Below are 14,312 nucleotides of genomic sequence, written 5' to 3' on the forward strand. Positions count from 1 at the left end.
TTCTGTTCAACTGTGGAAATATGCCTGCTAATTAGGACTCAGTAGTCATTGAGGTGCAGACTATTTACCTTATTAACATTAAATATCTCGGAAAGCACACCAAAAGATTGCTTGTTTGATTTTTATTTTTAATGCGGTAGATATTATCAGTGACTGAAAGAGGAGAGTAACTTTTAAAAATCCTCAAAATGAATAAGATCGTAAACTTGTTGCTTTTCCTGTTCATGTATTTCCTTTTATTCTATTCATTCAAATCTTTGAGCTTATAACTACATTTTTCTGGAGTGTTTGTTTAATGGCACGAGCATTACTCTTCTGTTTACAAAACATAAAGATCTTAAAGTTGTACTTGGACATTTTAAGGACTTAAAGTGGTGATGTCACCTCCATTCGTTCCTTACCCTGGCATCAGGATTATCATCAAATTGTGTTCTAATAAACGTATCAAAAGAATCCCAGTGATTTTCAGTTAAGTTTCCACCCAAAGACCACAAATAACAGAACACAAAAGTCTGGCACACTACAGTGTTCAGCTTCATTTGTTCCTGAAAGTATAAAGAGAAACAGTGTAAACCTCTTGCTTCCCGGTGGAAGGCGACCCCTGAACCCCTGAACTGTGAAGTCTGGGACCTCTGCTTCTTTAGACTTATGAGTTTAACTGGGCACAGAGAGTGTTTTATTTGGTGATTCGCAAAGCGGTGCTTCCTTATTTGACGGAAAATGATGAAAAACGAGGGACTGGCGTGAGTAGGAAACACAGCCCAAGGCTGACCCTCGGCAGTACAGCCTGGCTCACCTTATACCTGCACAAGTGACTCTGAACAGACGGAGCAGACCCCATCCTAGAATATGTTGTAGACCACAGGGCTAGTAGAGGTTCAGTCGAAGGATAAGCCACAGGTTCTCTGGTGTCCCTTCTAGCTTTGAGTCTAATTGAAGTCATTAGTCTTGCAAATTAAATTAAAATTAAATTAAATTAAAAATCAAATGGTCAAATTTCAGAAAATTTATTTTTATTGGCAAAGAATCTCATAGAACAATGGCGTTTTTGTAGCTTTAGACTAATAAGAAGCCTTTGTGCAGGGCTGATGCGAGGGTTCAATGGGTGAGAGAACTTAGGAATAACAAACTGATCTTGATCTCTGAACTCTTGGTAGGAAGAGAACTAATTACCAAAAGTTGTCCTCTGATCTTCACATGTACACTATAGCATTTACACAGCAACACACACACACATACACACACACACACACACACACACACACACACACACACACACAAACAATTTAAAAGCAAAATGAAGCTTCATACCAGTGACAAGATATTTCCATCTTTGCTGAGCAGCAAAGACTCCAGTAGGCAGCAGAGTGTGGTCACTTTGCTGATGTCCACCTGTGGGATAGCTTGGGTGCACTTTTTGTTTACAAAACGTAACCCATCATCGACATAACGATTGAAAAGATTCAATAAATATTCTCGGATTTCTTCACTCAGCTGAAAACGAAACAAATGAATAATGTTCTAGTAAATTCTTACTGAAGGTAGAACATACAATTAAATTTAGAATTTTTAAAATCCATGTATCTAGTGTATTCAGTAGCTTTTAGAGCAAAGGATTTCAGCACCACACAGCCTAAAACGAAGTCCGTGGAAACCCACCGCTTGGCAGGGATGCGCAGGGGCATGCCAGGCAGTGGAGAAGCCCCTGTACTTCTTGGTTTGCCAATGAGTTCAGAGATTTCATTTTATAACTAATTCTTAAAAAGTACCAGTGCATCCACTCCAGTTTGCTCATAATCTTCAGCAGCTAAGAACGATGAAAGAGGGCAAGCAGAGAAGGCAACATTTCATCATCTCAGCAAGGCAGAAGGGATAAAAAAGTGAGTTCAACCCTTATTGTTCAGTATAGTGTTGGACATTCAAGCTACTGTGATAGGACAATAAAACTAAAGATTTACAGGTCAGAATGGGGGATGGGCCAGGGGTTAGAAGCACATGCCTCTTTTGAGGAGGACAAGAGTTTGGTTCTAGCATGTTGAGAGACTTATAACTGCCTATAACTCTAGCTCCAGGGCATCTGATGTCTCCCTCTGGCTGCACAAGTGCATGTGTGCACGCGTGCGCACACACACACACATATTCACACACATAAATACATACCTACTTACATACATATATACAGAAAATACCAAACCACTCCAAAACCCCTAGACCTAAACAAACACTTTTTAAAGGAAAGGGAAAAGTAAAAAAATAAAACTAGATTCAAAGATGTTAAGATTATCTATGTATAATGTCTCTCTAAACTGACAAAATAAGACTAGAACTAAGAAGCAATTACATAGAAAAGTTTAAGGTCACTGTAGGTCACACATTAATAAATAATGTAAGGAAGACAACTACTTCTTTATATATTGTCATGAATAATCAGAATCTGTACAACACAATTCTATTATATTAACAAGAATCAATAACCATAAATCAACCAAAACATGTGCTATATCTTTAGGAGAAATGTGATAATGTTCTGACAAAGAAAACAAAAACCCTAAATAGTGCGGTATACCATGTTCATAAATATAAGGAGTAAATAAAATCAAGAGGTCAACTCCACTAAATTTCATCTATAAATTAGCTCTACACAGTCTCAATCAAAGTTCCAGAAAGTTTCTTTGTAGATAACATCAAACCAATTTTAAGTTTGTATGAAGAGACAAAAAAGTCCAAGAATAGGCAAAGGGACGGTGAAGATAGCAAATCTGGAGAATTGCTTCCATTTGTGGTGGTTTGAATGAGAACGTCGCCAACAGACTCCTGGGTTTCCGTATGTGGTTCCTAGTTGGAGGAAGCGATAGAGACATGACCTTGTGGGAGGAGGTGTGTCACTGGGGATGGGCTTGGAGGTTTCAGAAGCCCACATACTTTCCTTGTCTTTCTCCCTCTCTGCCTCATGCCTGTAGTCTGGGATATAAGCTCCATCACCATGCCTGCCTGCCCACTGCCATGCTTTCCACCATGATGGTCATGGGCTCGCCCTCTGAGATGGTAAGGAACTCCCCTGCAAACTGTTTCTTCTAGAAGTTGCCTTGGTCATGTCTCCTCACAGTAATCGGAAAGTGATAAAGATACTACCCTACTCCAAGATTTAGGAAAGAGTAAAGGTAATTTGAAAATATATACTACCTTTGAAGTTATAAAAATTGTTTTTAGAGTCTAATTTTCAGCAATATATACTGGCACAACTGAATATCTACAACATGAAAAAAATAAAACAAAATTAAAAATAACATAAAACCAAATGAATAGAGACACTGACCTTAGACCCTTTACACAGATGAACTCGAAATGAGTCACTGACTTCGATATAAAACTCAAAACAAAATGTATAGAAATAATATAAGAGAAACCGAGACAACTTTGGGTTTGAACATGGGGTTCTAGATACAATGTTAATACCATATGTGAAAAATTTGATGTTAGTCCTCATTGAAATCAAAAGCTTCTGAAAGTTGGAGAGAAGGCTCAGGAGTGAAGAGCACTATTTGCTCTTGAAGAAGACCTAGGCTCCATTCTCAGAACCTACATGGTGGTTCACAGCCACCCATAATTCCAGTTCTGGGGAACCTGACAACTCTTCTGACCTCTGTGGACACCAGACCTGCATGTGCTACCCAGACATATGTGCAGGCAAAACACTAGGTAAAGGTAAAGGGATGGAAACATGAAGCAGCAGAGCATCGAGGAGCTTTCTGACAGGGAAGTGAAACACAGTAATGGTGGACACATGACTTTATGTGTTTAAAAAAGACCCATGCACTGTACAACCCAGAGTGAACCCTGCTGTAGGCCTCACATTCCAACTAATAACAAGGCATTGCTATCGGTACAGTGACTATAACAGGCCTATCACATCACTGTAAGGTGTTAGATACCATCTTGTGAGGTGACAATGTGTCCTGCACCCATGATCAGGGCAGGAGGTAAACAGGCTCTCCCTCTGGCTCCCAGAGGTGTTAGAGGCTCCTAAACCCTAGAGTCCAAACAGGGTCTGAATTTAAGTATTCTTTCTTTACTGTGATGTCCTCTGATCCCTATCAGGCTGCCTTCGAAGTCTCATTCTTAACCTGTGAACCAGGTTCACTGTCTCATCCTGTTCTCTGTTTTTTTTTTTTTTTTTTTTTTTTTTGGCGGGTGGAGGCAGTGAGGCTGGAGGGAGCACTTCATGTTGGTCCTTAGGAGGAGCTAGTTTGCAGAGAGGCTGCGTAGAGAAGTCAGGAGGCAGAGGGACAGCACTGGCAGGTGAGGTAGTATAGAACAGACTCATGGGTGTGTTACTGGACGATTCAGGGTTTTGCAGACAAGCCAAAAGAATGGAAATCCTCCAATCATGTGCACACTAGAGTGATTCACATTTGTGCACCGCAGGGCACTGGGAGCCCCAACTGATGCAGGGAGATGTGGGAGGACATTCGGCTGCACTTGCCTTTTTAGAGAGGGTGCTCATCCATGTTTTAACGTAAGGCATCCACTTGAGTTCTTCTGGATCCACAAACACCATTCCACATCGGCTGACTGTGGCCGGAGAGGCCACCTTCAGATCTTGTACCTAAAGTTGAATAGCTAATAGGTTATTTTCATATCCTTTCAGCTTCAGCACTGATGAATCACACTCTTAAAGCGTAAGCTAATGTGGGAAGGGAATGTGTGGCAAAGAGTGGAAGAGCAGTATGCAATTTGAAAGGGAACGGGGGCAAGTTAGGGGAAGGTTTAAAGCAGAGTACATTCTTTGCCTCTGTCTGTCTCTGTCTGTCTCTGTCTGTCTCTCTCTCTCTGTGTGTGTATGTGTGTGTGTGTGTGTGTGTGTGTGTGTGTGTGTGTGTGTGTGTTCCAATCTCTTTCAACGGGGTCTACCTACACAGCCCTGATTAGTTTAGTCTGAAATTTGTGAGACCAACTTGCCTCTCTGCTTTCCAATCGCTGGAATTACAGGTGTGCCCCACCATGCCAGCATATTATCTAATTCTTTTCATTTTAATTTTTATTGCTCTTTTTTATTCCTAAGAGTACATGATAGGCATCACCTTTCCTCCTTTCGTTTGTCACTCCTGCATCCTAACATCTAGCCACAGACATGGTGCATAGCAGATACTCTACGGATTGGCTGGGCAGCGAGATTACTGTTGGTATTTTCTGGGGATTTTTGAAGCTGTGACTCTCACTCTTCCTAAAAAGAGAAGGTAGTGTCCAGTCCTGGCATGGTGGGATAATGTGCTCACAGAATGGCTAATAATATTTTCACCTAGAAATTAAAATTATGCAGGCCACACATCTCCCAAACAAAGCAAGTGAAGATAGAAACAATTTTACTTCTATTTTAAAGAGAAATGGGAACACAGGACAGGTCTAGTCAACTTATTACAAAGGATAATTTAATAAGTACTCAGCAAGTAAATAAAATACCTCCACAGATAAATGATAAAAACAATGTATCAGGCTTATAGGACAGTCTAGCCACTGTCAGAAATAGCAGAACAAAGTAACACTAGAGATAATCTGATGGCGAGAGGCAAGCGCAGGAACCCAAGCAACAGAAACAAAGACTACATGGCACCATCGGAGCCCAATTCTCCCATCAAAACAAACATGAAATATCCAAACACACCAGAAAAGCAAGATTTAGTTTCAAAATCATATTTGATCATGATGCTGGAGGACTTCAAGAAAGACGTGAAGAACTCCCTTAGAGAAACACAGGAAAACATTAATAAACAAGTAGAAGCCTACAGAGAGGAATTGCAAAAATGCCTGAAAGAATTCCAGGAAAACATAAATAAACAAGTAGAAGCCCTTAGAGAGGAGTCACAAAAATCCCTGAAAGAATTCCAGGAAAACACAATCAAACAGTTGAAGGAATTAAAAATGGAAATAGAAGCAATCAAGAAAGAACACATGGAAACAACCCTGGATATAGAAAACCAAAAGAAGAGACAAGGAGCTGTAGATACAAGCTTCACCAACAGAATACAAGAGATGGAAGAGAGAATCTCAGGAGCAGAAGATTCCATAGAAATCATTGACTCAACTGTCAAAGATAATGTAAAGCAGAAAAAGCTACTGGTCCAAAACATACAGGAAATCCAGGACTCAATGAGAAGATCAAACCTAAGGATAATAGGTATAGAAAAGAGTGAAGACTCCCAGCTCAAAGGACCAGTAAATATCTTCAACAAAATCATAGAAGAAAACTTCCCTAACCTAAAAAAAGAGATACCCATAGGCATACAAGAAGCCTACAGAACTCCAAATAGATTGGACCAGAAAAGAAACACCTCCCGTCACATAATAGTCAAAACACCAAACGCACAAAATAAAGAAAGAATATTAAAAGCAGTAAGGGAAAAAGGTCAAGTAACATATAAAGGCAGACCTATCAGAATCATACCAGACTTTTCACCAGAAACTATGAAGACCAGAAGATCCTGGACTGATGTCATACAGACCCTAAGAGAACACAAATGCCAGCCCAGGTTACTGTATCCTGCAAAACTCTCAATTAATATAGATGGAGAAACCAAGATATTCCATGACAAAACCAAATTTACACAATATCTTTCTACAAATCCAGCACTACAAAGGATAATAAATGGTAAAGCCCAACATAAGGAGGCAAGCTATACCCTAGAAGAAGCAAGAAACTAATCGTCTTGGCAACAAAACAAAGAGAAGAAAAGCACACAAACATAACCTCACATCCAAATATGAATATAACAGGAAGCAATAATCACTATTCCTTAATATCTCTCAACATCAATGGCCTCAACTCCCCAATAAAAAGACATAGATTAACAAACTGGATTCGCAACGAGGACCCTGCATTCTGCTGCCTACAGGAAACACACCTCAGAGACAAAGACAGACACTACCTCAGAGTGAAAGGCTGGAAAACAACTTTCCAAGCAAATGGTTGGAAGAAGCAAGCTGGAGTAGCCATTCTAATATCAAATAAAATCAATTTTCAACTAAAAGTCATCAAAAAAGATAAGGAAGGACACTTCATATTCATCAAAGGAAAAATCCACCAAGATGAACTCTCAATCCTAAATATCTATGCCCCAAATACAAGGGTACCAACATACGTAAAAGAAACCTTACTAAAGCTCAAAACACACATTGCACCTCACACAATAATAGTAGGAGATTTCAACACCCCACTCTCATCAATGGACAGATCATGGAAACAGAAATTAAACAGAGACGTAGACAAAGAGAAGTCATGAGCCAAATGGACTTAACAGATATTTATAGAACATTCTATCCTAAAGCAAAAGGATATACCTTCTTCTCAGCTCCTCATGGTACTTTCTCCAAAATTGACCATATAATTGGTCAAAAAACGGGCCTCAACAGGTACAGAAAGATAGAAATAATCCCATGCGTGCTATCAGACCACCATGGCCTAAAACTGGTCTTCAATAACAATAAGGGAAGAATGCCCACATATACGTGGAAATTGAACAATGCTCTACTCAATGATAACCTGGTCAAGGAAGAAATAAAGAAAGAAATTAAAGACTTTTTAGAATTTAATGAAAATGAAGGTACAACATACCCAAACTTATGGGACACAATGAAAGCTGTGCTAAGAGGAAAACTCATAGCGCTGAGTGCCTGCAGAAAGAAACAGGAAAGAGCATATGTCAGCAGCTTGACAGCACACCTAAAAGCTCTAGAACAAAAAGAAGCAAATACACCCAGGAGGAGTAGAAGGCAGGAAATAATCAAACTCATAGCTGAAATCAACCAAGTAGAAACAAAAAGGACCATAGAAAGAATCAACAGAACCAAAAGTTGGTTCTTTGAGAAAATCAACAAGATAGATAAACCCTTAGCCAGACTAACGAGAGGACACAGAGAGTGTATCCAAATTAACAAAATCAGAAATGAAAAGGGAGACATAACTACAGATTCAGAGGAAATTCAAAAAATCATCAGATCTTACTATAAAAGCCTATATTCAACAAAACTTGAAAATCTGCAGGAAATGGACAATTTCCTAGACAGATACCAGGTATCGAAGTTAAATCAGGAACAGATAAACCAGTTAAACAACCCCATAACTCCTAAGGAAATAGAAGCAGTCATTAAAGGTCTCCCAACCAAAAAGAGCCCAGGTCCAGACGGGTTTAGTGCAGAATTCTATCAGACCTTCATAGAAGACCTCATACCAATATTATCCAAACTATTCCACAAAATTGAAACAGATGGATCACTACCGAATTCCTTCTATGAAGCCACAATTACTCTTATACCTAAACCACACAAAGACCCAACAAAGAAAGAGAACTTCAGACCAATTTCCCTTATGAATATCGACGCAAAAATACTCAATAAAATTCTGGCAAACGGAATCCAAGAGCACATCAAAACAATCATCCACCATGATCAAGTAGGCTTCATCCCAGGCATGCAGGGATGGTTTAATATACGGAAAACCATCAACGTGATCCATTATATAAACAAACTGAAAGAACAGAACCACATGATCATTTCATTAGATGCTGAGAAAGCATTTGACAAAATTCAACACCCCTTCATGATAAAAGTCCTGGAAAGAATAGGAATTCAAGGCTCATACCTAAACATAGTAAAAGCCATATACAGCAAACCAGTTGCTAACATTAAACTAAATGGAGAGAAACTTGAAGCAATCCCACTAAAATCAGGGACTAGACAAGGCTGCCCACTCTCTCCCTACTTATTCAATATAGTTCTTGAAGTTCTAGCCAGAGCAATCAGACAACAAAAGGAGGTCAAGGGGATACAGATCAGAAAAAAAGAAGTCAAAATATCACTATTTGCAGATGATATGATAGTATATTTAAGTGATCCCAAAAGTTCCACCAGAGAACTACTGAAGCTGATAAACAACTTCAGCAAAGTGGCTGGGTATAAAATTAACTCAAATAAATCAGTAGCCTTCCTCTATACAAAAGAGAAACAAGCCGAGAAAGAAATTAGGGAAACGACACCCTTCATAATAGACGCAAATAATATAAAGTACTTCGGTGTGACTTTAACCAAGCAAGTAAAAGATCTGTACAATAAGAACTTCAAGACACTGAAGAAAGAAATTGAAGAAGACCTCAGAAGATGGAAAGATCTCCCATTCTCATGGATTGGCAGGATTAATATAGTAAAAATGGGCATTTTACCAAAAGCAATCTACAGATTCAATGCAATCCCCATCAAAATACCAATCCAATTCTTCAAAGAGTTAGACAGAACAATTTGCAAATTCATCTGGAATAACAGAAAACCCAGGATAGCTAAAACTATCCTCAACAATAAAAGGACTTCAGGGGGAATCACTATCCCTGAATTCAAGCAGTATTACAGAGCAACAGTGATAAAAACTGCATGGTATTGGTACAGAGACAGACAGATAGACCAATGGAATAGAATTGAAGACCCAGAAACGAACCCACACACCTATGGTCACTTGATTTTTGACAAAGGAGCCAAAACCATCCAATGGAAAAAAGATAGCATTTTCAGCAAATGGTGCTGGTTCAACTGGAGGTCAACATGTAGAAGAATGCAGATTGATCCATGCTTATCACCCTGTACAAAGCTTAAGTCCAAGTGGATCAAGGACCTCCACATCAAACCAGACACACTCAAACTAATAGAAGAAAAACTAGGGAAGCATCTGGAACACATGGGCACTGGAAAAAATTTCCTGAACAAAACACCAATGGCTTATGCTCTAAGATCAAGAATCGACAAATGGGATCTCATAAAACTGCAAAGCTTCTGTAAGGCAAAGGACACGGTGGTTAGGACAAAACGACAACCAACAGATTGCGAAAAGATCTTTACCAATCCTACAACAGATAGAGGCCTTATATCCAAAATATACAAAGAACTCAAGAAGTTAGACCGCAGGGAAACAAATAACCCTATTAAAAAATGGGGTTCAGAGCTGAACAAAGAATTCACAGCTGAGGAATGCCGAATGGCTGAGAAACACCTAAAGAAATGTTCAACATCTTTAGTCATAAGGGAAATGCAAATCAAAACAACCCTGAGATTTCACCTCACACCAGTGAGAATGGCTAAGATCAAAAACTCAGGTGACAGCAGATGTTGGCGAGGATGTGGAGAAAGAGGAACACTCCTCCATTGTTGGTGGGATTGCAGACTGGTAAAACCATTCTGGAAATCAGTCTGGAGGTTCCTCAGAAAATTGGACATTGAACTGCCTGAGGATCCAGCCATACCTCTCTTGGGCATATACCCAAAAGATGCCTCAACATATAAAAGAGACACGTGCTCCACTATGTTCATCGCAGCCTTATTTATAATTGCCAGAAACTGGAAAGAACCCAGATGCCCTTCAACAGAGGAATGGATACAGAAAATGTGGTACATCTACACAATGGAATATTACTCAGCTATCAAAAACAACGAGTTTATGAAATTCGTAGGCAAATGGTTGGAACTGGAAAATATCATCCTGAGTGAGCTAACCCAATCACAGAAAGACATACATGGTATGCACTCATTGATAAGTGGCTATTAGCCCAAATGCTTGAATTACCCTAGATCCCTAGAACAAACGAAACTCAAGACGGATGATCAAAATGTGAATGCTTCACTCCTTCTTTAAATGAGGAAAAAGAATACCCTTGGCAGGGAAGGGAGAGGCAAAGATTAAAACAGAGACTGAAGGAACACCCATTCAGAGCCTGCCCCACAGGTGGCCCATACATATACAGCCACCCAATTAGACAAGATGGATGAAGCAAAGAAGTGCAGACCGACAGGAGCCGGATGTAGATCGCTCCTGAGAGACACAGCCAGAATACAGCAAATACAGAGGCGAATGCCAGCAGCAAACCACTGAACTGAGAATAGGTCCCCCGTTGAAGGAATCAGAGAAAGAACTGGAAGAGCTTGAAGGTGCTCGAGACCCCAAAAGTACAACAATGTCAAGCAACCAGAGCTTCCAGGGACTAAGCCACTACCTAAAGACTATACATGGACTGACCCTGGACTCTGTCCCCATAGGTAGCAATGAATATCCTAGTAAGAGCACCAGTGGAAGGGGAAGCCCTGGGTCCTGCTAAGACTGAACCCCCAGTGAACTAGACTATGCGGGGAGGGTGGCAATGGGGGGAGGTTTGGGAGGGGAACACCCACAAGGAAGGGGAGGGGGGAGGGTGATGTCTGTCCGGAAACCGGGAAAGGGAATAACACTTGAAATGTATATAAGAAATACTCAAGATAAAAAAAAAAAAAAAGAATGATACTCAAAAAAAAAAAAAAAACTCAGGTGACAGCAGATGCTGGCGAGGATGCGGAGAAAGAGGAACACTCCTCCATTGTTGGTGGAGTTGCAGACTGGTACAACCATTCTGGAAATCAGTCTGGAGGTTCCTCAGAAAATTGGACACTGAACTGCCTGAGGATCCAGCTATACCTCTCTTGGGCATATACCCAAAAGATGCCCCAACATATAAAAAAGACACGTGCTCCACTATGTTCATTGCAGCCTTATTTATAATAACCAGAAGCTGCAAAGAACCCAGATGCCCTTCAACAGAGGAATGGATACAGAAAATGTGGTACATCTACACAATGGAATATTACTCAGCTATCAAAAACAATGACTTTATGAAATTCGTAGGCAAATGGACGGAACTGGAAAATATCATCCTGAGTGAGCTAACCCAAACACAGAAAGACATACATGGTATGCACTCATTGATAAGCGGCTATTAGCCCAAATGGTTGAATTACCCTAGATGCCTAGAACAAATGAAACTCAAGACGGATGATCAAAATGTGAATGCTTCACTCCTTCTTTAAAAGGGGAACAAGAATACCCTTGGCAGGGAAGCGAGAGGCAAAGATTAAAACAGAGACTGAAGGAACACCCATTCAGAGCCTGCCCCACATGTGGCCCATACATATACAGCCACCCAATTAGACAAGATGGATGAAGCAAAGAAGTGCAGACCGACAGGAGCCGGATGTAGATCGCTCCTGAGAGACACAGCCAGAATACAGCAAATACAGAGGCGAATGCCAGCAGCAAACCACTGAACTGAGAATAGGACCCCCGTTGAAGGAATCAGAGAAAGAACTGGAAGATCTTGAAGGGGCTCGAGACCCCATATGTACAACAATGCTAAGCAACCAGAGCTTCCAGGGACTAAGCCACTACCTAAACACTATACATGGACTGACCCTGGACTCTGACCTCATAGGTAGCAATGAATATCCTAGTAAGTTCACCAGTGGAAGGGGAAGCCCGGGGTCCTGCTAAGACTGAACCCCAGTGAACGTGATTGTTGGGGGGAGGGCGGCAATGGGGGGAGGGTAGGGAGGGGAACATGCATAAAGGAAGGGGAGGGGGAGGGGTTAGGGGGATGTTGGCCTGTAAACCGGGAAAGGGAATAACACTCGAAATGTATATAAGAAATACTCAAGTTAATAAAAAAAAAAAAAGATACAAACAGGAAACTCCGATGTAATTAGACATATTAAATAAATGCAATGTGTGGGCTGCTGGCCATTACATGAGCACATCAAATAAAAATGTTTATTAAAAAAAAGATTAAAAAAAACAATGTATGACTGTGAAGTGCTGGGCTTTCAACCTTGACGTGTCAACTCAATGATCATTTCACTTCTAGCAAGGCATGCATTTACCTCAAAAAGCATGTGGACCTGCGGGGTGAGCTTGATCCTTTCACTGTTGGCCAGGCACAGCATCTTGTTGTCATCCAACACGGTATTCATATTTTCAATCCAGAGAGCATCCACTGGCCCGTCACTGATTATCCACTTATGATCTTCTGAAGTGTCATTCACAGCTGCTCGGACACTTAGTGCCATCAAACCGTCCTTCCATTCCAAGGTCACGTTATTGACTTCCCCATATAATTCTCCCATGGTGATTGATTTGGGATTAAGAACAAAGGTTTTTACTGGCTGATAAAAAGGATTGCCTGTGTTGAGTTTTTCCAGATTCCCCAAGGTTTCTGCTAATACTTGATAAACTGTGGTCTTGCCACCTCCCGTTGGTCCTACTAACATAACGCCGTGTCTTACCAGCATGGTTTCGTACAACTGTATCACCTTTTTGACCATACATATCTCAGGCTGAAGGTTCTGGCTAATCATGACATCCACAATTGTTGAATGCAAAATACCATAGTCGTGTTCTGGGATTTGGACTCCAGGAAAAAGATCAGATATGATACCGCTGACAAAACAGAAATGACGTGTTAGTAGCCACAAGCCATCCCTGTTTCCCTATGCTTGTCATAAGTAACCAAACGGTCTTGTTTGTTCACAGCACAAGTCTGTCCTGGGCGGTGACAGGATCTACCCTTTTTTCTGAACTCTTGTGTGTTCTCATTTTCTGTGTCTTAAACCAGTGCTTTTTTCTGCACAGCAGGACTTCCATCAGGATGAATAATAGAACTTATTTCTTCTATCTGGCCCACACTATATGATAGTATAGTACCCAACTAATAAATTTATCAATAGACTAACACTTTCATTTCAATGTTTCCCTGAAGCAGTAAGTGTACTCATAACTATATGTAGATATTGGGAAAATTAAGATAGAAGCTAAAATAAAAAATTAATAGGAGCTTTGGCAGACAGTTATAGGGTAACTCCATTCAAACCCTTTTTATACATGGCTGTGTACGTAGTTTAGGAAGCTTCTAGAGTAGTAGGTTTAATAAGGCTTTTCCAAAAGGTCTTTAGTGCTATCTATCCCTCCAGACCTCCTCCTCTACCCTGCTCTCACTCCTACCCCATTAACCCTTCCTGAACCACTGTTCTACTTACTTTTCTACCACTGTGTCCTCCCTCTCCTTTCATGAAAGCCCCCACACTATGGCTGTTTATTAACTTTGCCATGGACCACACTCCAGTGGAGGGCCAACACCCAAGAGTATATATTGGCAACACAAATGAGACTAGAGGCTTTTAAGGAAAGATATAAAATCTAGTTGGGCAGCATGAGGGAGGGAATCTGGGAAGAGTTGGGGAGGAGAGTGAATGTGATCAAAACCCAATGGTGAAAACTTCAAAAGACAAAATCTTGCAAAGAAAATAGAAAATTAGTAGTAGCTTAAAAGGAAGGAAGGAAGGAAGGAGGAGGAGGAGGAAAGAGCTGTGGAAATTCTGAAAAATAGTTGAAAAGAGCTATTCATGTGAGTCACCATTGCACAACAGAGACACAGATGTATTGGAGATACACACATATGTATGGATGACATAAAAACCTA

The 14,312-nt window shown here is 40.4% G+C and overlaps 1 protein-coding gene across 1 annotated transcript in view; it reads right to left on the reverse strand.

Moving 5' to 3' along the window:
- The window catches only part of Dnah6 (dynein, axonemal, heavy chain 6), a 213,022-nt gene that overhangs the window by 100,277 nt on the left and 98,433 nt on the right, over nucleotides 1-14,312 (reverse strand). Inside the window, 4 exon segments of the mRNA NM_001419792.1 lie at nucleotides 402-545; nucleotides 1,312-1,494; nucleotides 4,484-4,606; nucleotides 12,718-13,273. Of these exon segments, the coding sequence (NP_001406721.1) occupies nucleotides 402-545; nucleotides 1,312-1,494; nucleotides 4,484-4,606; nucleotides 12,718-13,273 (1,006 nt within the window).

Source organism: Rattus norvegicus, chromosome 4, assembly GCF_021556685.1.
Source record: "Rattus norvegicus strain SHRSP/BbbUtx chromosome 4, alternate assembly SHRSP_T2T, whole genome shotgun sequence".
NCBI lineage: Eukaryota > Metazoa > Chordata > Mammalia > Rodentia > Muridae > Rattus > Rattus norvegicus.